The sequence below is a fragment of the Lissotriton helveticus genome, chromosome 3_1 (genome assembly GCF_964261635.1).
Source record: "Lissotriton helveticus chromosome 3_1, aLisHel1.1, whole genome shotgun sequence".
NCBI classification, from domain to species: Eukaryota; Metazoa; Chordata; class Amphibia; order Caudata; family Salamandridae; genus Lissotriton; species Lissotriton helveticus.
In genome coordinates, this window is record NC_136061.1 from 134,642,984 (window position 1) to 134,669,586 (window position 26,603).

At 41.7% G+C, this 26,603-nt stretch overlaps 1 protein-coding gene across 1 annotated transcript in view; it reads left to right on the plus strand.

Annotated features, from left to right (window-relative positions):
* The first annotated feature begins 2,417 nt into the window (after positions 1-2,417).
* CALN1 (calneuron 1) overlaps positions 2,418-26,603 on the plus strand; it is a 1,178,007-nt gene continuing 1,153,821 nt past the window's right edge. Inside the window, exon 1 of the mRNA XM_078683547.1 lies at positions 2,418-2,538. Coding sequence (XP_078539673.1) covers positions 2,418-2,538 — 121 coding nt within the window. The remainder of the gene's footprint in view (positions 2,539-26,603) is intronic.

Sequence of the window (26,603 nt, forward strand, 5' to 3'; positions counted from 1 at the left end):
GAACTCATTGTCTAAATTATTATCATTTAAATAAAGCAGTTCGAAATTTATATTATTTTAACTAGTAGTTTTTTTGTAACTATTTTCTATGTGTAACACTCCTTTCTCCAGTCTCCTGTGAGAGGACATGTTTGTCACCAGATTATAAAGACAGGGTGTCTTCCTGTTCAAAAAGCTGCTTATTTGATACTTACATCAGAACCGTATGCTAGTTTACTCTGAATTGCTCTGACTATTAATTTTTTGTCACAAATAACTGCAATCCCCTGTCTGTAAGCAAATACTAAATGCATCATCACGATTTTGTTTCAAAGCAAGGGAAGAGTTTGTCCCAAATATCTTTCTCTTCCCTTGTTGTTTTTTGTTGTTTCACTGTTACCTAACAGTTATGTTTTCTCCTTTTCTCCTTCTTCGAGTAATTCACAGACCTGGTTTTTATTGTTGCTTTTCTTCATAAATTGAATGTTTTTATAGCAGTAGCTTGTTTGGTTTTATGCTTACTATATTTTTCCTTGATTGGACGTGTTTTGATTAGTACACATGCGTTATGAGGCCTCCATCTCTTCCGCAACAATAAATGCACTGCGGAAAATTGAAAAATAAAACTGGTGTAACGTTCTCACAGATAGAACTTTGCATTCTGTGCTAGGTGAACAAAAGCTTAGCCCCATTTATCAGCCAAACCATGTAGGGCTAGAACATTTGTCTTTCTAATAAAAAAGCTTTGCCTGTCAGCTGTTTGGAATACAAAATGGGCTGCTTGGCAGAGAAAAAGGCTTGCAGAGCCAGCTTCCATAAATCGCATCGGTAATGAGCAATTTTGCACTGGTGTCGGGCGATTTTTTGTGTGACATTTGCACTAGCAATCAGTGCAACACTGACATTTCCACATGGCTGACTAGTGCAATGCTTGGGAGGGAGGCGGGGGAGGCCCCAGGCAAGACTCCCCTAGGAATAGGTGAGATGCATCCATATTTTTAAATCTTGATAGAATGGATAAGTCAAATGTATGACCTGTTTTTTGGGGGGTTATTATGTTTATGGTTTTTATTAACTAATAAACTACATTTTACTACTAGTGCGAAAGTACAGTTTTGTACAAGATGGTCGATATTCATGTCAGTTGTAGACTGCCGCACAATTGACTAATACCACCGACAAGTAAACAATTCAGCGTACAATTGCCCAGCACTAGAGAATCTGACCCTCAGTCTGAACAAAACACATCTAGCGAGGTATCACCAAAAACTCTGGGGCAGATTTATGTTGCCTGACGCATCTCTGCAAATCAGCAGAGATGCGCCTGGAAAGATACGGCAGGCAAGTTTATTCTTGCGCCACCCATGGTGTGCCGCATTTAGAATCCGGCGCACCATGGGGCAAAAATGGCACAGATGCGTCACGCATCTGTGCCGTAAAGGTGGCGCATTGCTGGAGTTGCGCCGCAAGCGCGACACAGCTCCAGCAAGGGAGTGCCCTATCTGTTCAATGCTACGTCAAACCTTACGCCTGCTTCAGGCAGGCCCAGGGTTTTGACGCAGCATTGGCCTAAAAGTGACTGAGTGAAATCTTGTAGATTTCACTCAGCCACTTTTAGGAGGCGTTCCTGTGCAGGAACGCCCCCCCCCCCCTGCGCAGGAACGCCTCCTTATGGCGCAGGGCTTTACAACGTGACGCATCTCCTAGATGCGTCACGTTGTAAATAGGGCGCTTTGTTTGTGCCGCCGTTGTGTCAAATAAAGTGACGCAATAGAGGCGCAAGGGGCTCATAATCTGCCCCTCTGTGCTTCCTTTGAGTGTGATTTGCTGTGCAAGAGTTGAGAGAGAAGAAGTGTAATAGAAGGGGGAAATACAACAAAGCAATGGAGTATGGGATTGTTACCGGAATTTTCTGAATCCGCAGTCTTGAACTGTAGACCAGGGACCCCTTGGTTCTGTGCCACCTACTCAGGGGGTCCGCGAAAGCTTAGGAAATAAAAAATATAATATTAGCAGATAAATACATCGGATGTACATAATGAAGAAAATGAGTATTAGTATGATAAATGCTTATTTCCATAATTTTGTATATTTTTTTGGTCCAAACCATCAAAATTGTTCAGGTCGGGGCCCACAGATTCCAATAATGAAGCAATGGGGGTCCCCAGATTCCAATATGTACTTTATGGGCGTCGCTGGATTTAGAACCACTGATTTGAATCATTTAAGCCTATAGAAGTGACTTAGAAATGTTCCTTATGCTATGCAAAAAAATTAAACTAAGTGGATTATAAAAATAAAAAGCAAATCCAACCTGCTGTGTTGGACTGACACTATGACAAGTCTTTGTTTTTTGTCTGCACAAATGCCAACAATGAATGTTACCTGCTAGCTATACATTGTTTAACAATGCTTGCCTCTCATTGGTCAGGAAGAAGATGCCGTTTCACCATGTGACCGCTGGCTTGTTGTACAAGGGAAATCATTACTTGAACCGCTCGCTATCCGCTGGCAGCGACAGTGAACAGTTGGCCAACATCTCAGTGGAGGAAATGGATGGTAAGTCCCTTGTTTCTGTTATTGTCCATGAACCTATTGAGATGCCACTGAGTGAGTGTGCAAAGACCGTATGAAGGAAAGACATTTCAGGATCACAAGGCTCGAAAAATCACAAGGAATTAGTGAATGTTGATAATAAAGTTGAAAAGCTATTTAGCTGTAGGTAGGTTTGTGCAGATTTGGAGGGTGGGGAATTCCGCTTTTCTGGCGGAGTTCGCGGGGTTTTGCCGATTCTGCGCTCTGATTGGAGTTCCAAAAAACTCAACGAAGGAATACTGAGTAGAGTTTTTTCTCTTGAACGGCTTCCCAACGTTAAGTAGGCGAGCACTTGTGAAAAAAAAAGTGCGCGCTAGGCCTCCTCCCAGGGAGATTTCTTAATGCTGGCAGTTGCGCCACATCGTGTCCACTTGCGATGAAAAATATGCCCCTCGCGTTGAGGAAGCTGCTGCTCGCGTAGAATGACTACTTGAGTGGCAGAAAGCAGCAGTGCCCTCTGGCGCGATGTGTAGTGCTATTCCCCCAGATTGTACAGCATGGGGCAAACTCCTGGCCCTATAAATCTGTGCGACCAGCGCGACTTAACAGACTCTTCCGCTGACGGAACTCATCCATGCGGCAGAGTTTTTCCCGGCACTTCGCCGAGTATTGCATAGTAAAAGTTTGTGAACTACGCCCAGGGCTAGTGGAGATGCTATTGCCGTTTTGTATTTAAGTAATGATATTTCAGTGAAAATAGTCTACAAAATTCTGATTGCTGTATTGGTGGCGATACCGCAGGCCAGGCCTTTTTTGCACTCTTGCATGCTCTGGATATTTCATTGGTTCGGATTCCCAGCTTTTGGTTAAAAAACCTCTTACTCAAGTTTCTGTTTGTAGACGAGATGCTTTTTCATTAGTTCATTTAAAGTCTTGAGTGTAATGGGACACATGCCAAGGCCTCTGTTTATTTCAGTAAAAAAAACAGAGTAGAGGTATTACAGTCATCAAGTCTGTAATGAGACACAAGGTATGGCAAAACTAGAGCTCATGTGAGATTAACATGAGAAGAGACAGGGTATGTGGTTCGAAAGATGTGTGTGTTGATGAGTAGTAGAACTTTACAAATGCATGATGTTTATGCACCTAGCTGACAATTGTCCGAAGTTAGTAGAAACAGCTGTAGGATGTGTTTTAATAAAACAAAACTCTAACCTGAGAATACAAAGTATAAAAATACAAAGGTCTGAAAAACGTTTTTTGAAAAATTATATTTTGACATGCCCCGAAATCAGGAACTAAATTAGTAAAAAAATCATTGAATCAAGATGATGAAACAATTTATGAAATTGCCTACAAAAGATTCTAACAATTCCTAAAATTCAGGAATTGGAACATTGAGCGTCTTTGAAAGGGCAAGTAATGAAAGTAATGGCAAAATAATTTGCTTCGGTCGTAGTCATCTTTTTTCTGTTTGTACCATAACCCAAATTAACAACTGTGGCACACTTGGCAGACAACAACAAAATAAAAAGATATGAGGAAAAGAGTCTGGAAGGAGAAAAACAGAGTGCCAAAGAAGTTCAAAATGGAGAAAAGTTGTAACCATTTTATAGGAAATGGGTCCCTTTAATTGAAAAGAAATTGAGGTATTGGGTATAAAAGTGGAAAAAGCACGAAAGAATAGCATATGAAGGTAGGTAGGAGGCACGAAGAGTTGACGTTTAGTGAGGATGTCCACTCCCAAACAAAAACATAAAGAAAGAAACGAAGATGATGGGTCTGCAGGATAGGGTAGAGACATTTGAAGGCATGGTCAAAGCGGGCTCTGGTCCATGGCGCCAGTCTTTCAGCGCCGCCCCATCGCCTCCTAATTGAGCCAGTTCTGTTCTGCAGAGAGTCTTGCCCTGATCACCTTCAATAATTCTTAAACCGATTGTTTTAAATACTTTTTTCCTTACTTTATTTTTAATGTTGGTTGTTTGTGAGGGTCTATTACAGATATTTTGCAGATAAATTTTGTGTTCATGTTTCATGCAACATCCACAAAAAAGTTTCTTTAAGATCAAAACATGAGAAATGGGATGGGGTAACATAGATTATTTGCAGTAATATTCGTGATCTGCTGCCCTGTTACAGCATTGAAAACACACGTCACTATCCCTGAATATTACATGTAAACACATTTAGAATTTGGACCAGTGTACCTATGAACTGTTAGCGACCAGGCCAAAGAGGGCATGTAAGAGCTGATATTGAGTCATAAATACAAACCGGTTCCGAACAGGGGACCCCAAAAACAGTTTGGCCCTGGACCCCCAAAACCCTTAAGATGTCCCTGGGATATGGAGGGGTGAAGAGAGGCTTGAGGAGGAAAAATGCAAGAAAATGAGTGGAAAGTGGGGAGAACGTTCATGGGGGTGATCTACGAGCAATATAGGGAAAACACGTGATGGAGTGGGGTAGAAAGATAAGTAAAGGGATATTTTTGACATTTAAGAATAAACTTTTAGAAGGCAGTTTCAAGATAATGGAATTTTAACATATGGTGAAATGGCATTTATGTTGGACATTTACAATAAATAGTGTGGGCGAAATTGATTTTTTATTTGCAGAATACAAGATTGTTTTTTCCTCATATATTTCTTTTTTAACAGGTAAAGCATAATTCTTTGAATAGTTAATTTAGTTAGATTTAACTGTTTTAACTTGCCTGATTCAGCTATAGTACTGGAATGGGAAACCCGCTTATGTAAAATGCTGAAAGCATGAGCAAGACCTGAATCTACCCCCAAATTGATTGATGTATGAAATAATTAATGATATTGTTGCCATGGTTTCGTGAATGAATGTACCTCAAAATAGTACCTGTGTTTCAAAAATTAAATCTTTTGCTGAGGTTTTATTGAAAATCAGGGCTCTGTAAATTATACATGACATTGCTTAATGTCTTTGTGTTTTTCCTTTTATAAAGAACACGTAATGTACAAGTGTAGTTGCAAATCAATACACATTTTAGTCAGTGGTTCGGCTGCCTGAACACACATATTAGGGTACTTTTGTGTTCCAGGAGACCAGTGCGAGTAAAACGTGCTCAAAAACGAATAACAGGGTCGTTGAGTGTGTTTTTAATTTGGAGCACGAGATGTGCTATTTGATTTTATGAATTTATTTTTGTGAAAGTTTCGTGTTGACAATTCTTTATGAAAACCTGCCCTATGTTTCTCTCTTAATGATTTTGGAAGGTTCTCATTTGTGTTGATATATATTTTTTTTAAGCAACAGTGACTTTAGTTCTATGATCTGAATTGCGAGTTTTTTTTGCATTTGATAAATAACGACACCACAGGATCTGTTATTTACCAGGTGTGATAAGTGTTGGGAATCATCAGTTTTGCCCTGAAAATGGACTATAACACAAGCTGATTTAAGTGTTTACTGCACCAGCAAAGACATGTTGCGTTAATTAATAGGTCTTTTTCAGCTGGTAAATTTCGGGGAGTTTGACCTGCCAAAATTTAGTGGGTGAGAAACCCGATCTACTCTTATTTCCGACACCGAAATGGGGGTCTCTCGTTAAAAATGCTTTGCACATTTGTCCAAATCCCTTGCTTCTAGTCAGGAAAAGGGGGATACACTCCTAAAATAACCCCTGCTCACCCCCTTGGTAGCTTGGCAAGAGTAGACAAGTTTATCTCAGCGGCGGTGTGTAAAGATTTGTGAACTACACAGTGAAAACACTACAAATGGACACCACACCAGTTTAGAAACATAAGTATTCTTTATCTAGACATGATCAACCGGCAAAAATCCACAATACACTATCAAAAATAAGGTTCTTAAATGATAGAAATTGTTCAGTTCAATGCAAGTAGTAAACGCAACACTTTTCCAACAAAGTGCCTTAGATACGTCACGCAAAACAAAAAAAAGGGTCGCAGGGAAAGCGATGCGTCAGTTCCTTGCTTCTGGGAAGGCTAGGCCCCTGTTCCTTACTGCAGCGCAGGGGAGGCGATGCATCTGTTCTTTAACAGTGATCCAGCGGTAAACCAGCCTCAGATACTCTAATACCTCAAACTCACCGTGGGCCCATAAACACACACACATTCACACAGGCCAGTTTAATCCACTGGGGTCAATTTTATAATTGTCCGTCTGAGATTTAGTTATCTAACACTTCTAACCAAATCTTACACAGATCAACAAGTTATTGCCTCTGGTCAATGGACCATTAGTTGAACTAGTTGATGGTGACATGACATGAAGTAAAATCTACTTACTTTGCAATGGAAATAACCACATACTCTGGAATTTTAAAAAAATGTTTATCTTATGAAATTCATGTGAGCCAAAATCAAACCACAGAATGGTCTCCGTCACCCATGGAAGGGATAAGATCCAAATTAATAAGGCTTTCAATGATGGTACTTGGAAATGAGAGGATAGAGAGAGCAGCACAAATTAAATGTAAAGCACATTATAGTTACCTAGAATGGTGTGAGAACCAACCCCTTTGCCAAGGAGTTGGGAAAAGTCCCTCGGGAAAGGACAGAAGACAAAGGCTTCAGGTTTCAGGACAGGTTCCAGGACAGGATTCAGGAAAGGATAAGATAAGATGACCTCTTCTAGATCTGACTCCTGCTTCGCACCCCTCTCTGACACTATCTTCCTCCTCAATTCTTCTGCGGTCTTCTTCTAATTATTTGGCTTAAATTATAAGTCTGCAATAGGATTCTTCCTCAGCTTTCGGTCTATACTCCGACAGCATCCTGTACTCTGCAGCCTTCCGGTCTCTCTGTTCTTTTTAATTAACCAAACTACCTCAATTATACTCTTCTAATGCCATGTACCACCCCTTAATGTTTCAATCTCAAAGAAATCCAAATTCTGGTTGGCCAGGCAAAAGGGATGATCATCACACCATGTCAGGTTTCGGCTGATTTTCTTTAGTTCATTGTCTAGTGATCCTGCCCCTAATCTTTATTCAAAAATCTTTATTCCCACCCGTATTCACAATTTTGTATCATCACAACGTATACATTTGGTACTATCAGGGTGGTTCCCAGGGTATGTTGCTGATTCTTTGCTTGGATGGCTTTCAAGAATGACAATGCGGCTTCTGGCTCACTTGAACTGCGCATGTGTAACGGGTCACATGGGATATAGGCCACGGTCTCTCTCAGGAGGCCCAAATATGAACTATTAGGAAAGTCAAGAAAATATATTTTAGTTTTGAAATAAAATGATTTCACCGTATACCACCTATCTCTCCTCTAATCCCATTTTCTTATAATTGCTCTCCCCGCATTACAATTAGTAAAATTGTGTCTTTTAGTTCAGCAAAACAGATGCTTAGCATTTGAGCTTTCAAGAGGCCATTTTGGAGGTGTCTGCGCAAGTGCAGAAAATTCCCTCTAAGCAAAAGCTCGTCATCACTACGTATACATAGTTTATGCATGAGCTATGCAATTTCCCACGTTAGCAGCCATTTTAGATTTCACTCAAGTTACTTGTTAAATAAGACACGTATGCAAGCTTCTCTTATTCTTGATATTTGAAATGTGGTGCACATTAATTACACAATACTTTAATTAGTATGACGTTATGAGTTATTATGAAAGGATTGCCTTCGAGCAAGTCTCTTTTCTACGAGTTCTTGCTCCATCACCGTAGAGGAGCTTAATAGCAAACTCAATAAATGTGAACTGCCCAGCTCCTCAGTCCCTCAGCAACAGACTGAGGGGCTTGTTTACGTCACTTCTTCCCATATTTTCAATCCAGATTCTCTCAGGGCTTTTTTTAACCTCTCATTAGGAAAATCCAACACTTAGAAACTTCTGGAAAAACGGTAGCTTCTCATTGAACAGGTCACGTGTCATGCACCAGTAAGATACATTCTCAGATCTCACAGGCAACACTTAGTTGGATACTGTGAGGATTCACTTTATTATGGTGCAATGACAGGTGCATAAACCTGTACCTCTGTGTAAGGGCTGAATTGTCTGGCCAATTGAAAGGCATCCTGGCAAGTGATGAGTACGTAATTAAGAAGTGAGTTCACTAACAGGCATCCAAATAAAGGGCAGTGTGAGCAAGAAGGATGTTCAGTGAAATCTGGACACAGGCAGCAAACACCATCTAAAAGCTAAATATTTTAAACATAAGTTCTCTCATGAGAATGTATTAATTAACATATTTATACATTGGTGGAAAGGAGGGGCAGGTCAGATATGATTGGGGTTTGGTGGCACAATCATTATTGAAATTCAGTTCAGTTTTTTGGGAAGGCGTGTCATTTTTTATATAAAAAAATGCAAAAGAATGCTCGCCGTAGGTCGGTGACTGGGAGAATGGTTGAACGGGTTGTCAAGGAGGGCTCTATTCTGACGGAACAGGTGGATATTAACAGCCAGTTTTGTAGATATTATCAAGAGCTATACAGCTCCAAAATCGCTCCTAGCGACGCTGATGTATTGCAGTATCTTGAGAATATTGAGCTCCCTTGGCTACATAACTGGCATCTTGAAGTCTTGCAGCGCCCTATTGAAGTTGCGGAGATTCATCTGGCCTTAAATGCAATGCAGGAGGGAAGTACTCCTGGGCATTATGGCCTAACAGTCTCTTTATACAAAGGTTTTAGCGACCTCCTGATTACCCATCTGACTACCCTATTTCACGAGATGGGAGCGATCGGGATAATGCCCCCTTCCATGCATGATGACCTGATCATAACATTGCTGAAACCTGATAAGGACCCCCATAAATGTTCCTCTTATCGCCCACTCTCCTTACTTAATGTGGACACAAAAATATTTGCTAAAATGCTGGCTAATCACCTGTCTCTGTTGCTGCCCCAACTGGTTGGCCTTTGGCAGGCCGGATTTATTCCAGGTCGAACTCTATCGTACAATCTTCAGAGAGTGTTTGGCTCCCTTCAGCATGTCCGGCAGGAGGTTAAGGCGGAGGCGGTCTTCTTAGACACAGAAAAGGCATTCGATTCAATTAAATGCTCGTTTATGCTTTCCGTACTGCACCATATGGGAGCTGGCGAGGTCTTCTTACAATTGATATCGGTGCTTTATAATTCGCCCATGGCCCAGGTGCGCACTGGAGACATGGTTTCTGCCCCTATTCAGATCTCACGGGGTACTCACATAAAAATGGTGGTACTCCCTCGCTTTCTCTTTTTCTTTGTCAATATACCCATAGTGGTGCCCCAGCATATGTTTAGGGAGTTGCATACTCTGATGAACAAGCTTGCTTGGGCGGGCAAAACTCCGCGGGTTGCCTTAGACACTCTCATGTTGCCATATACTGCGGGAGGCCTGGGCGTGCCAGATTTAGAGCTTTATTATAGGATAGCGCAGGCCTCACATGCCCATAGCTGGGTTCATGGCCCACATGACTTACCTCACCTCTAGATTAAAAAAGTAGCGGCTGCCCCGGACCCTTTGCCATGTTTCTTTACTAAAGTGCCAATGTTAGACCTGGCATCTTTGGCATGGTTTCCCCCTAACTTTTTGCCTCTACCTCCTGTATTTTTGATGCTGGGCTGGATTTTGTTTTTGCTGGTTTAGATGCTTTGTGCACTTTGCCACTGCTGTTCATGGTCAAAGTGCAAGTGCTCCCCGTGTAAATTGATATTGTGATTGGTTATCCATGATTGACATAATTGTGTCACCAAGAAGTCCCTTGTAAAGTGCACTGAGTGTGCCAGGGCTGGTGATAACAAATGCTACTAGTGGGCCTGCAGCACTGATTGTGCCACCCACATGAGTAGCCCTAAAATGGTGTCTCAGGCCTGCCACCAAAGTGCCTGTGTGCAGTCTGTGAACTGTCCCCACTGGCCAGGCCAGACCCTTCCCTTTCTGTACACCTTGGTCACCCCTACGGAAGGCCCAAGTTACCCCTTTGGGCAGGGTGCAGTGTATGTGAAAGGTAGAGCATGTACTTGTGCAGGTGACATGCTCTGGTAGTGAATTACAGCCATTTTCGTTTTTCACTGTTGTAAGGCTATCTTGCCCCATAGGCTATCATGGGGGATGCTGGCTACAGTGGCTACCAGCATATCTTCCATAGGAGCAAGATAGGACATAAAAGTCTGGTATCCCTGAACTCAGAATTTAACAACACATATTTTAGGAAAGGTTGTTTTTAAATCCTGTGTTTGAGACCAGCACTTTTAGAAAGTTGCTGTTCTCTTGTCTGACCCTTCTGTGTGCATGGGGCCTGTTTGTGAATTGGCTGTCTGGTTTGAGAGTGACAGGGGCTGGGAGCCCCCAGGAGACTGGCTGGGCCAGCCCTAGGATGAATGACTTCATCTGCATCTTGAGTGGTGGGAGGGGATAGCACCTGGGCCTGAATAGGGCTGTGCCTGCCTTCCACAATGCTGGCTCCACCTCCTGCTGGGCAGCTGATGACCCTGCCCCTCTCCCTGAAAGGAAAGGAGAGGCCAGGAAAACAACGTGCTCAAGGGACACCCAGAACTGGTTGAGACCGGGCTCAGAGCCCTCCTGCACAAAGGGATCAAAGAGTTTTAGGGGTATAAGTACAGGACCCCTGACTACAGAAAATTAGATCATCCTAGAAACAAGAAGGAACCTCTGCCAAGGAGAAAGCTGGAAGACTGAAGAAGAAGGACTGCCCCGCTGTGTGATGCTGGACTGACCTGCAGTTGATTTGCTGTCTAGGAGAGGGGAAGGACTTTGTTGTTGCTTTGTTCCCTTACTTGAAGGAATCTCCAAGGGCCTGTTGTGAGCTGGCTCCCTGTTTTGAAGTCCCAGGAACAAAAGAACTTCACCCCTAGCTTTCCTGAGCTCTGCTGAGAGAGCCCTGTCCTTTCTAGAGTGCTTGGGCCAGTTGTGGTGCCTCTGGAAGTTGTACTTGTGCTGGGAAGCTGGAAATCAAGATTTGAGAGACTTTGCTACAGAAAAGTTATCGCATCGCTCACTTGCGAAGCGCATCTCCTACAGCGCGTGGAAATTCCCGCCACAACGAAGGCCAAGATCATCGCAGCGCCTGTTGCCGCTGCCGGAGACGCCGCATCGCCTGCTTGCGGACCGCAACATGTCGCTGCGAACATCGTCCCAGCTCCCACAGATCCTCGCATCGTGTCTTTGCGAGAACAAACTTCCTACGGAACCTACGCACCGGAATCCATACAAGTCATCGCCTTCCTCCCCATAAAGACCGGATTCGTTGCAAGACGCCCGCTGCTGCTATATAACAAAAAAGGGGTATGGCTCCTAAGCAGTAAGGCTGAGCACTTATTAACCAACAACCACAAATAATGCCAATCCTGCTAATTATTTGAAATTATTTATATCCAAAGACGCATGGACATATCATCAGACCATCTTTCAGCTCATTAGCAGCTTTTATTTGAATATCCCAATTTCTTTTTTAATTTATCATATACAAAAACCATTTCATACATATGGTGAATACTTCATATGAACACTACACACAAAGAAAGAATAAATACATAAATTACACTAATGTTCAACAATTCTCCTCACTCTCATCACATCACTTATTCAACATCCAATCAACCACACTCTCAAAAGAAAAACATTAAACATTCATACTTGTGAGTCTTATACCAAACAATATTGCGGTAAATCACGATTCCTTTTGTATCCTGTACAATATTTACACATGTTCGGATTTGATTGTACAATCTCATTTCCAACGATACAACAAATAACAAGTTATTTAAAGGCAGTTATTGAAAGCAAATGTTTGGTAGTTCCACGGTCTACGCGTTTCAAACCCGCTTTATTCTAGGGTTCTCATCAGGACCAACTTCACTGCAAAAAATAACGAAAAAACCAGTCAAAATTCCACCTTAATACCTATCTCTACATTACTGTGCCACCAGTATTACCTCTGTAAAAGCTTACCTCAATTCCATATGCCCACCAAGTTCTAGTTCCTTAACTGGTGAATTGAAGAGTGATTAATCTATCCAAGCACCAAAAAGGAAAAGAAGAAAAATGACAAAATAATAAATAAACAATATCTGTCCTGTCAATAATACTACGGGCTCCCAACACTATGCCCCGCGGTGCTCAATCGGAATCATGGCACTTACTTGGAATTGTTTTAACGATGGTTTAAAAGTTCCATGTTAGTATATGTTCTCCGCTAGTAGTTACCCCTCAGCGTCCTGTCCAAAGAATTTAATAATGCCTGATGTTAGATGTCAGTTTCCCTCAAGCCATCGCTTTTTATCACAAGCTTCAAAATAGGTCCTTACCTTCGGCGTTGACTTTTTAATTTAATCTTGTGTCGAAATTCCTTGAACGCGTACAACTCCTCAAGGGCACAAGAAAAACAAGCTAGTCTTTAATTACCGGTATTATCATATGTTTGCGAAACGATATTAGCGATCGCGTGGTGTAGAGCCCGCGTCATTCACCGAGTTGCTCACCTTGTTCAATCCGTGTCCCCCTACTTCCGGGTCCTTGTCCCAATCGGATCAACACGCTTACGGGAATCCGTGCTCCTACGTTAAAGGCGGGGCCAATCGCCCAATCCGTCCTAGGACTTGTAGTCTTGCTAATATAGAAGGCAGATTGCCTTATTCTCAATTGGAACACGGGGCTCCGGCTAGTCTATAGCATGATACATATTATATTGCATCAATTTATAGCATAATGGAACACCGCTGGTATTATGCATAAAACGCAGTGAATAGACGGTCAACATCTTGAGGCATAAGGGGCTGGGAAGCAAGCTTCAGCCTCCTAGAGTACATAATTTATGAATTACTGAAAGTTCTTTGAGCATAGGGGGCTGAAAACACCCTTCAGCCTCCTGGGGTTCATAATTTATACATTTCTGAAAGTTCATTAAGCCCTGAAACTGCTGTGTCGAATTTCACAATCAATAAGGCCTTCCTCGTTTATTTTCTTGGTCTCCACCATGGGGATCCCTTTCCACTTTCGAAATTATTGTCCAGCGGAGGTCTTCTTCCGTGTCTGATTTTTTAATCCAATGGTTTACTTAAGGTGCAGTCTCAACCTTTTTCCTGATACGAGATTTAGGTTGACAGATTCTCTGTCGTATTCCCTGGCTCGTTTTTCCAATATATAGCAGTCCACACGGGCATGTTATTCCATACACAAACAATTTTGTTTTACAATTTGAAAAAGATTCATGCTTCCAATGGATACCTTTGTGGGAGAACAAAGCTCCTTCCACTGTGGAATCGCAGCAAGCGCACGTGCCACATTTGTGGTGGCCAATGACAGGTGCCAGCCCCATTAATTGTCTTAGTGTAGGTTTAGGTTATTTTTTAGCTGCTGCCCTTACAATATAATTTGATATACTGCTCTCCTTTTTAAATGCAAATAGAGGGGCAGTCCATGAGACCATGTCGCCAACACCTCCCCATGGTCTCAGAAGCAATGCATCGCTTGTTTTCCACCGCACCAGCTTCTGCTTTGGAACTTTGTTGCATTTAAAGGTACTGTTGGCTAAACGTGACGCAACTGTGAACTTTTCATCGCAACTTTAAGAACTCTTTCGCAACCATATTCTGGAACTGTGTATGTTGAATTTTTGTCGTTTTGGTCTTGTGTAGTTTAGATTAAATACCTTTATTTTTCTAAACTGTTGTGGATTCAGTTTGTGGTGTGTTCACTGTGTTACTGTGAGTATTGGTACAAATACTTTACACATTGCTTTTGGATCAGCCTGACCGCTTGTGCCAAGCTTCCAAGGGGGTGAGCAGAGGTTATCTAAAGAGTGTCTCCTCCTTACCCTGACTAGAAGCAAGGGTCCCTATTTGGACAGTGGTACCTACCTCTGCCAACTGGAGAACCCCAGTTCTAACAGCCATTAAGACAATGTGGGGTCCTAAACTTGGCGAACTCCACAGTCCATGCTTGGTATGTGCTCCTTAAGATGCTTGCTGGTGTGCAATTGTATTCGTCCCGTTTGCGAGTGGAGTGGTGTCAGTGGTTTGCTCTTAGCTCTGAGTGAGGGACTCTTTGCTTGTTAAACAGTTTACACATACACAAGATGGGTGATCTTTTTAAAAACGGCCGGGTGGGAACACGGGAGGAGGTGGCTGCTGGCACAGTGGAGCCCTCTGCGCTAACACAATTCCATTTCTTTAGGACGTGCCATGCTATGCAAGCTATACTGGGAGATGATCTCTCAGAACCACTGAAGATCCCGCCCTGTCTATACAATCGCCTGTCAAGCTAGTTTCACGTCTTTATGCTTCAGCAATACTTACTAAGACGACTCCTTTCACGAAGGCGCGGCTGGTATGGCAGGCGGACATTGGGGTTCCACTCACGTATTATATCTGGTATTACTGCTGTGAAGTTACACATAAGATCTTGCTTAATGGCCACCAAAGATTAGCCCATTTTAAGTTCTTAAACAGGGTTCATTACACACCACAGCCCCTACATAGGTATGGATTGCGTGGCACTGATAACTGTAAAAGGTGTGACATGCCAGACGCTGGTTTTTTTCACATAGCTTGGCAGTGCCCCCAAGTGGAGGATTTCTAGACAAATATTTTTAAGTTATTGAACAAAATTGTGGGTCTCTCTTTTACTCCGTACCCCCTATTGGCACTGTAACGTTATACGAAGCCCCTCCTGAAGAATGTTCACATGCTGGTTGCTATAGATCTTCTCCTAGCAAAGCATAGACTTGCAATGAGATGGATGCGAGGTCCTGTACCTACTATTGCAGAGTGGGAAAAAGATATGGTATATTATAATACCCAATCAGATGTTTATAATGAACAATTTCCACCTTGCAGCCGTCCGAAAGGTTTCTGGGGTCCATTTAAACAATGCCAATTGGCACAACAATATACCAATGTGGAATAGGGTTGATGCTGTTTGTGCTGATAATGTTGTTTACTGAGAATGCCTCCTTGGAACACTGTAGATATGCTGATATGGTTTCTCTTTGGTAAAGCTTTGCCTTTCTGTATATTTCTCTGCAATTGCTGGTAAGATGTAGAGTTGCTGCATATTGGACCAATTTTATGCATTTCTTTTTATGCCACTGTACACTTCTGTGCATTTTCCCAATGATGAATCTGAGATATGTGATCTATTTTTTCTTTTATGTTGCTATGATTGTTTCTGTTTCAAAAATCAATAAAAACATTTTTTTTTAAATGCAAAAGAATTACTAAAAACAACATGTTAAAATAGATTTGTGATTCTGGATTAAACGATTCAAACCTTGGATAAATGGACAAATATTGGTGTTTGAGCATGGCTGCTGGCAGAATTTATAGCCGTCAAGCAACCCTATAGGGCACAGCCTTTGGATGTGTGCAGTGGAAGTTTGTCACAAGGCCTGGAATTAATCACTTGTATATGGTGGTGGTAGGAACGAAAGGGTACAATGTGCAGCATAATTTTAAGATGGTAAAAGCTGGATAAAGTTGCAAGTTAAGGGTCTAAGGTAAGATTGTAATCCAAAATGATGCCAAGTTTACATGTTGTCTCGGTTGGGTAAGTGTGACCATCCATCAATTGTGGTCACTGTATGTAATTGGGAGGAGTGAAGGACATGTTTGGGAAAGGATAGTAGCTAAGAAAGATTCAGCTGCTCCAGAAGGAGCTTTGAACCAAAAGTTAAAATCACCCGAAAGACATCTCTGTGAGATACTGTTGAAATGGGATCCCTGGTTGGATGAGGTATGCGCCAAGGCCAGGTGGGAACCACCACTCTAGGCATTGAAAGTTAGATACACACTAAAAGATAACCCTTGCACAACCCTCTGGTAGCTTGGCACAGGGCAGTCAGGCCTATATTAAGAGGCAATTTGTAAAAGTATTTGTTACACACAGTAACACAATGAATACACCAGAAGTTTAGAAAAATAGAGAATATTTATCTGAGTAAAATAAGACCAACATGACAAAAATCCAAATAGTAGAATTTGAGATACGAATTTTTAAAGATGAAATGCAAAAGATAGGGCTATGAGGTCAATAACAGTAAAACGTTACTTGAGGTTGCGCTACACCGAAATAAATCCAAAGTTCTGGCTGACTGCAATGGAAGGCAGGCCTTCTACAGGACCCACACAGGGACCGTTGAGAAAGTATCTTGGATGGAGCAATGGGTCAGGGCTCAGGGCACAATGCGATCTTTTCCACACATTCGGTTCTCTGAGCCGTTGTCGAGCTTCGCTGGGATAATAATAATAATAATCCACATTTGTATAGCGCACAATCACCCGTTAGGGTCTCTAGGCGCTGGGGGCCGTCGGGAAGATTAAGCAAGCTATTGCCCAGAGTCGCATGGTGCTGGGCTAACCTGCCGCCGGAGCCAGGGATCGAACCCTGATCCCCAGATTCCAGCGTCAGTCGCCCTGGCCGCGGCGCCACACCTCTCCCCTACAGGCAATGCATCGTCAGCAACCTGCGCAGAGCGCCATCATTGGGCCATGCTGGATGTGGAACTGCTGTCGTCGAACAGATTCTGCATCAGCGTCAAAGGGAGATGCATCGGTTCTGAATCAGCGCCAATTAGATGTGCATTGGTTTTGTAGGAACATAGCGGCAGAACCCACTTCTGAGGCCAAGGACTGGATAGGGCAACTCAGGAAAGGGTAGGACTCACAGAGTCCAGCCGCACCAGCAGGATTAGGTTTTAGGGGATGAGAGACCCTGTACTTATACCCAGAAGTGCCTTTGATGTAGGGGTGACTTCAAAGCAGCTCTCTATACAAGGATCGGTAAGATTACTCTTGCCACCCTACATTAGCTGGAGCCATAGCTCTTTACTTAGCATTCCCTATTGTTTTGTATGTGATTCATGTGAATATACACTGTAGGCCACTTACAACATTTAACTTCCACAACACTAGAGCAATTTTTGTAGCAACATACAATAGCTTTTGGAAAAGGTAATAAATACATAAATAGGTTAAAATAATTCTACAGTTAAGTCTTAGGGACATAGCTCATACACTGTGGCACTGAATAGCAGTGTCACATTGCACTGAGTCATAATTACATGAAAGCAAGATTTAAAAAAAGGTTACAATCTAAGGGGACCATGCAGAAAAAGTGGATTTCTTGCAGTTTTGTTCTTAAATGTAAGGACAACTATTAGGATTTCACCATGAAAGTGTACAAAGGGTTGTTCACCATTACCTTGAGGTCTGTGGAGCAAATAATATCTATGGTCCCACCTGGATGGGAGGAGCAATCGGACTACAGCACTTTGAAACCTTGAGGAACTAAGAACCTCATTTACAATGAGGCTGTGACACCGGATGGTAATTTTTTGCTATGCTGCCGTGGCACAGGCCTAATGCGGCCTTGTAAATATTGTTCCCTTTAACACATTTTCGGCGATAAAGGGGAGATCGATGGGTGTTACTGGGGCCTTTTTGACCCTACCCCAGATTTCCAAGGAATTGTAGGTCTGAGGCAGCAACTAAAATGTATGCTTCACAAGGGGAGGTGTAACAAAGGTACAACAAGGGGAAATACCTTCATTTCTCCTTGTTTTTCCTTTTTCTATGCGTGCTGCAAATTGCACCAAGGTATACATATTAGTAATAAGCCTCCCCAATGCTACATGATTCTTTTCTAAACTTTCAGCTTTGTATAGATTTTGCCAGTTCAACTATTTGTTTCCAACATACATATTTTTCGAATTTGGTATACATATATTAATTCACCCTAGAAAAACCTTCTAACACAGTAGACCGGGCTGCACACAGGAGAGTGACTTACAAGTAGCTGGAGAGCTACTCGTAGCTTACGAGCTACTCCTTGGAGATGCTTGATCTATATATTTCCTATTCCTGAGCTGTGAAGCGATTTTAAAAATCAGCAAAGAGCGAAATTAAGATGGCAGTTTCAATTCTGAAAACGTTAGCTCTTATAGAGTGAATATGTCATTGCAAGGTGTCCAGGCGCATCATGAAACAATTGTGATCTGTTCAGGCGTGAAGTTTCATTATCATGGTGTAACCAAGTACAGAAATTGGGTAATATTAGGCCATTATGTATCTTCAAGTGCTTCTTGGACTGCTACATTTAGAGCTAAACTGGAACTCTTCAGAAATTGTGCTATCTCATTATCGCTGCCCATTATTATTATATCAGTTAATACCCTTCACTTCACTTCATTTTCAATTTGTTCTTTTGCTAATTTAATTGGCAACATTTCTGAAGAAACCTATTAATTTCGAAAAACTAATACTGAACAGCTTGCAATAGGTTTTAATGACAGGAAAATGTATTTTAGCACACCAGGGACCTTATCATTGGTGGCCTCTTAATTCCAATGGTGCTGGTAATGGCATTTTTGTGCCCCACGGGAATAATGAGACCTGCGGAAACATCTCAGTTCTGTTGAACCAAATATTTTGGCTGCTAAATGTAGCTGAAATCTTCGGGTGAAACTCCAGCTGGAAATGAGGAATTACCAGGGGAATTGTACCTATAATTAACAATTTCACAAGTAAGTCCTCATCTTTCAGGGAATCTCAGGGTTATGGTACCACCTGTAATCCCATGTAACCTTGTCCGCCTAGGATTATTTGTATCCCTAATATTGCTAACTGCTTGGGCTGGGGTTAGTGAGTATTCCATGAACTCCAAATAAGGGCTAACCTTTCAACTGGTGTCCTATTCTGATTGACACAAGGGTGACGCTCAGTGGGAGAGACCCAAATCATGTATTGAATGGGACAGAGGAACAGACAAAAACATACCCAGTCAAAGATTAGAGTTGGTGTATTTTGGTATTGCAGGTTTGTGACAGGCTGGGCAGACTGCAGATTGCCGTCCCCCCGCCACTTCAAGAAATTAAAGTACTGAAATCACTTTTATAAGAAACTGGGGAGCATATTTATAAGCCCCTATCACCTGATAGTGAAAAACTCTCCAATTTGTTTTTCACTACTGCGATGCCTATCTCTCCCACAGTATAACATTGGGATTACCTCATTACAATTTACAACAGTAATTACCAATTGTAAAGTGATAGACTTTTCAAGTTTTGTGTATCTGGAATCACAATTTTAAATCCAAACTTATGGTGAAGTTGGATATTAAATTGCAATTAAGTTACTTGATTCGCCTTGATGGGTCAGGCTGGCAGGTTGGGAGGTAGGAGGTAGACACAGCCTCACACTTTCACCTGAATAGGCTGTGTCCTGTCTCCACACAAAGTGCTGTATACCCCCTGCAGTGAGTCTGGAGCCAGGGCAGGAGGGGAGGACCTTTGTGCACTTTATAGCCCATCTGTGAAGTCTCCTCCACTTCAAAGGCACTACTAAGTATAAGAACTGGGACTCAGACCACATCAGTACACTTCTAGACCTGTACCCACTCTACCAGGAATAAGAACTGCTGTGCTAAGGGACTGCCACTCTGCTGGACTGCTGTTTGCTGGACTCCTGACTTGCTCTATTCCCCTGCTGTCTGCTGCTCTATCTGCTTGTGGGTGAAAAGGATTAGACCTGCATCACTTAAACACAGTGTGGCTCCAAGGGCTTGCCAATATAAAAAGTATTCCTTTCTGAGTTCTTCAATGCTAATATGACAAATATATTCAAAGTACAGTGAACCAAACGAAATCTCCTGACAATACAAATATAGCAACACTTAAATCAATATTCTTCTTTTATTATTATATTATTGGCATCATTATAAAAATTAATACAATCCTTAATGCAATTAAAAACATTTATGATAACACTTCATTACAAACAATCAATAACATCAAGCAAGGACATTTTTCAGAGTTATGTGATTTTTTTTACATCGATTCTGTCAATAATTGTAGACATTTAGTCTAATGAATCTCATACAATTATCATCACATTACTTTTTATGTAAAACCTTTTCATTAAAAACAGATTAACTGTGTTCTTATGTCAACGCGTTTCAGAGTGTCTTGTCGATTTGAAAACACCTTCCTCAGGACTCAATATATTAAAAACAACTAATGTTCTTTGTGCCAAACAATATATCTAAAAGTAAATACATACACTTAGATGCATATAGTACGTGTGCTTTAAACAAAACAGTTAAATAACACATTTTCTTTGGTTCAGTGTATCTGTGGTTCTCTATAGATAGGATAAAATATGCCTAGTTGCTGAGGTCAAAAATGGACTTTAGACCTCACATACGAAGAGGCAGGGTTGTAGATTCACCTCCAGCTATGGATTTATTAAATAATCCTTCTCCATACCCTTAAAACACATTCATGATAGGCCTAGTTGCTGAGGTTAAAATCGATTTTAAGCCTCACATAAGAAAAAACAGGGTTGTTAATTCACCTCCAGCTCGTAGCGTATGGCATCAAAGGAGAATACATTTAGATAGGCTTCCTTTTGCCTCTATCCATATGAAGAATGAGATAAGCATCTATATCTGTTGGGGATATCAATGAATAATATTTTACCCCATTCACACAGAAACTGTAAAAATAACAGTATTTGGCATCTGCATAGAGATACTCACATCAAAGATCTTGATATATTTCCACATAAATTGAGAGAGATGATAGGGCTTTTGACTTTTCCTTCACCCTGCAGTGCAAAATAATATAATTACTGTGGTCATGGTGCCTGCCTGACTGTAGCGTGATACTACATAACGTTAAAACACTTACCTTTTATTAAAAATCAATATTCTTTATAGTACCTCACATTTGTGGGCAGTGTTGGAATAGTTTAATCTGGGAGCCAGTTTAGTATCCCACTCTTCTTTTTCATCTACCGCTACATATACTTTGGGCAGATGCACAGTCCTGCATATAAGATACAACACCAAAATACTATTTTAGATTTTATTTCTTTATAATAATTTTAATTTCTATTCAAGACAGCTTATCTTGTATACCAAAACCCAAACATTGCCTGCATTGCCCACATTGTGCAAAGCTGAAAGTATTCTCCCACACATAGGGTGACCAGATTTTCAAAATTAAAAACCGGGACGGGCACAAACATAAAAAAGGGACTAAATGTTCTCTTAGGTTTCAGATATATATATATATATATATATATATATATATATATATATATATATATATATATATATATATATATATATATATATATATATATATATATATATATATATATATATATATATATATATATATATATATATATATATATATATATATATATATATATCCAACACAAGCAGGTTGGCCCCAAGGTTAAAGTTAAGCCACAAGAAGTTTAATCGGCATTTGAACATTTGGATCCATTTCACAGCTTGCCAGCAGAGAAACACACAACTGCAGTCTTCGAGATTAATGTCAGCCTGACGCGTTTCAGGATTTCCTCATCCTTTCATCAGAGGCAAAGTTCAGAGGATGTTAGCAGACAGCTTTTCACAGCGCACATTCGTAGATATTATAAACACCTGCCTCAGTGGGCGTGTCATTTCGCAAGGCCTGCTGGTCTTTGCAGTGCGCCACATCTTCCCCTCGTGGGTGCTTGTGCTGCCTCTAAAAACCTTCAATTTCGAACTGGAATAAAGTTCCAAGTGGAGGGAAGTACCACACCAGGTGTCGCCTGCCTTGCTTTATAGCAGTGAAATTAATGCCTTGGACAGCACCATCCTGCATATGGCAACTGCCCTCTTCATTCCTGGCTGCAAGCAAAAAATGAGCCTGCAGGGAACCGCTTCCAGGCGGTGGGCTTTAACTTCTCGGCTGGGCATCAGCCGTAACACAAGCAGGTTAGCCCCAAGGTTAAAGTTAAGCCACAAGAAGTTTAATCGAAAATTTGCATCCATTTCACAGCTTGCCAGCAGAGAAACACACAACTGCAGTCTTCGAGATTAATGTCAGCCTGACGCGTTTCAGGATTTCCTCATCCTTTCATCAGAGGCAAAGTTCAGAGGATGTTAGCAGACAGCTTTTGCGCACATTCGTAGATATTATAAACACCTGCCTCAGTGGGCGTGTCATTTCGCAAGGCCTGCTGGTCTTTGCAGTGCGACACATCTTCCCCTCGTGGGTGCTTGTGCTGCCTCTAAAAACCTTCAATTTCGAACTGGAATAAAGTTCTAAGTGGAGGGAAGTACCACACCAGGTGTCGCCTTGGGGGTTCTATAATGTACCAAATACACAGCACACCCTCTGAGCGCGCTAATTATATCATTGCGCGAGAGCGCACATGCGTGGTTAAGAAGCATGTTGCCATTTTAGTAGTTTCAAAAAAAAAATAACTAAAGCAAGTGGTTGTAGACTCTTCAATTAACTTTATGTGTACACATGCGATTACAATCCTTCCTTTACAGGACATATAATTCATCAATTCTTGAAGCACTAAAATCGAATATCAATGTGATTACAATAAAAATACTTTGTCTCCCTACTTTAACCGATTACGATTTTCCCAATTGCCTAGCGGTCTCATCTATTTTGGCTCATAACCTTAGTAATCTCATCCATTTATTGTCAATTAATTGCTCCCTTCGCTTATACAGTTAGTAATTCATACAGTTATTAGTTACCTTTCTAGATGTGACCTGATATTTTTATTGGACAACTACAGTTAGTTTACCCCAAACCACTCTCCACATTTTTTGAAAGGCTGGAGAGGGAAAAATCATTTCTAGTGCACTTCTAATGGACATACAGACTGATGCAATATATCACGGTGTCTAGTTTGACTAATATTGTAAGGAGTTCGCAACAGTTACATTTTATTAAAAACGATCACACTGGTACAAGCCTCAATCTGTACCTGATCTGAATGTGGGTACTCATATAATACCTCCTCTTATACAACCTCCTCATCTGATGAGTCTCTCCCAGTCCTCTCTATTGTTTAAACCTTGATAATAGGTTTTAAACTTAGACATAAAAAACTGCTCTCTTTGTTTTCTTTTTTTGTCAATGTCCCCACCTTGTGCAGACACCTTCATTTTTTCAAGAATAAACCACTTGCGATCATCCTCCTTGTGGTTCTTCTCAACCCAATGTTCAACCAAGGGGGCATTTTTCTTGCGATTTTTTAGTGCTGAACTATGCTCTGTTAAACGAAGTTACATTTCCCAACTTGTCTCGCCTACATATCCCTTCTGACAGGGACAGATAATTAAATAAATTAAATTTTTCGTTCTGCAATTCACCAGTTCATTCATCCAGTGTGAAATGCCATCAAGATCAACTTTCTGTTCTTTAATTATCGTCTTGCAATGGGTGCAAGTACTACATGGGAAATTACCTTTCAGTTTAGTGCCATCCTGGATGCTCATTTGACTACTCATTTGGGTTCCATGAATGTTTTTACCAGATGGTTACGTATGGTCTTATTTCTCCTATATGCAAACGTTGGCTTCGCAGGGGAGTCGCCCCTGGTTTGTTTAAAAGGGACCAATTCTTGTTTATCAAATTTTTCAATTTGTTGCTCATTCCATTAAAATTAGTATTGATGGATTTCTCATCAGTCTCAAAAAGGCTATCCCGATTGAAATACTTTGCTCTCTTTTAAGCTTCTCTTATCAATCTTTTGGGATATCCTTGTTGTGCTAACTTTTGTTTTAAGGTCAGTGCGTGAAGTTCAAAATCTTCAAAGTCCATATGCTTTTCCACGGCGGAAAAGCCGCCGCGGAAAAGCATGTCTCCGTGCAAATCCTAATTTGGCTGACGGTGTCTTGCAGACACCGTCACCAAATAGCCCTCCCCACCCCGCGGATCAGCGGCGGACGGACCTGCCGTCCGCCGCTGGTCCAACCGCAATCCCACCGCCATCCTAATCTGGCGGTGGGTGTTCTATGTGGCTGCGGCGGTGAATCCGCATACTCCGGGCCGGCGGTGGCTTCCGCCGGAGTATGCGGATTCACCGCAATCATAATGAGGCCCTAAGTATGTTACTGATCATTTACACTGTATCTTGTTGTGGGATGTTGGTGTATAAGGATTCTATGTCCAAACACACCAACCATTGTCGATCTTTATTAAAATCAATTCCTTCCACCTTAGAGATCATATCGGTGGTATCCTTAATGTATGAGGGTAATTTCTCAACTCGAGGTCTAATGAATCAATCAGCATTCTTGCTCAAAGGCTCAGTGATCGAATCGATACCGGACACAATTGGCCGCATCGGTGGATCTACAAGGTTTTTATGTACCTTGGGAAGCCCATATAGGGCCGGTACCATGGGGTGCTCGTTTTGCATGAATCTAAGTTCATCCTCACAAATTATGTCATCCTCCTTGGCTAAATGGAGAAGGTTTCAGACTTTAATTTTCAGTTTATTCCACTCATACACATTCGACTTCCTATAGTGGGATGGAATATCAAGTAAGGCTTGCATTCTCCTATTATAATCTAAAGTGTCAAGGACCACTATACTCCCGCCCTTACCAAGGGCTTCCCTCCTGATCTGAAGTCTCAGGGACATAAAATACTTCCAATGTTTCTGCTGCTGCACCTGGACCCTGCCATCTCTGAGGCTGCCCTTCCAAGTGGTGCCACCCCAGTGCTGACCCTTGAAAGTCAGACCAAGGTGCTTGCTTTAATGAATTCCATGCGTTCTCTCCAGTACTTCCACACCGGTGCCATTGCATAGGTTGGAACTGGCCCTTCGCCCACTGCATGACCATAACCCGTGCATTCGGGATCAACATTGACCCATTGCCTTCGGAACCAGCACTGCTCGAAACTCACTCTGGCTCAGCGTCTTTGCATCTCTGATCATGACAGTCTCGACTACACCAAGAACTCCACTTCACAGCCACTGTGCACATCGGAGCTGACGCATCGCAGCTGTTGCATGACCAAGACCCTCGCATCGCCGCCATTGCGTGGATCGATGCAGACACATTGCATTTGCTACACCCACCATCTTCCACGACACAGCCTGGATCAAGGTACTTTTGTTCAGCTAGCCTATCTGGGGCCCTGTATTCGGCCATGCTTGACTGTGGTCAGCCTGAAATGTTGACTTAGTACCGGTCCAGTGCAACCAGGGATCCCAAATAATCGCTAATTGCTTCTAAGTGCTAATTTACAGTTTATTCGGTAACAATTCATATCTTGACTTTTACTTACTGGATTTTTGTTTTTATGCCCCTGTTTTATTTATAACATTAAGCTCTATTTTTCTAACCAGGTGTGGAGTCTTTTTGTGGTGTTTTCATTGTGTTACTGTTTGAAGTATTGCACAAATACTTTACATATTGCCTCTTAAGTTAAGCTTGACTGCTCTGAGCCGAGCCACCAGATGGTGAGCACAGGTTAATTTAGGGTGTATTTTTGACATACCATGACTAGGATTGTGGTTCCTGCTTGGAAAGGGTGCATACATCTGCCAACCAGAAACCCAATTTCTAAAAGATGGTCATGTCCAACAACCTCCATGAACCTTGCATATTCCAGAGTTGGTGCAACATCACCAGCACAAAAGTCACTGACTTTCCTCGAATAACTAAGTATGGGGCTAGTCATACATTTCCACCATTACCCTTGTGGATTTAGGGACAGGAACTTGCATTAATTCAATAGGAACCTGTAGCCTTGTGCTCAAACAACAAGAGGTGGGTGTTAAGGGTCCATTGCAGTTCCACACCTAACAAAGGGCTGGACCTGGAGAAATGCTTGATAGTGCTCTTGCAGTACATGACCTACTCTATAATTGCTGAGAATGGCAAGCTAAGGCCAGAAATAACCCATCCATGTTGTTAATAGTCCCATGGAAATGTTTGCATGATGACAGAAAGTCAAGTCAAAGTCATTGTGCTTGATTTTGAATTGGGTGGCACCAGAAAACCCTCTGATTTCTGGCAGGAGTGAACAGAATTTGTGGTTTTAACAAAACCCAGTGTAAAATGTAACTTCTAAAGCTGCACGTTTCTCTGAGGCTGTAATTGAGCCTTGCACAGATTCTTACAGCAATCAGATCTGTCAGTGTCACAGAGAACAAAGGCATGACTTTGAAGCAGTCTGTTTCCTTTTGCTGCTTCATTGTAGTTGTGTATCACATCTCAAGCTGAGCGTTTCAATACTCCCTTGCAGCTGGCCAGTGAATCATCCTTCTGTGCCTCAATTTGTGAAGTAGGAATGTTCCTTCCTTTTAATTGTCAAATGGACAAGCTGTG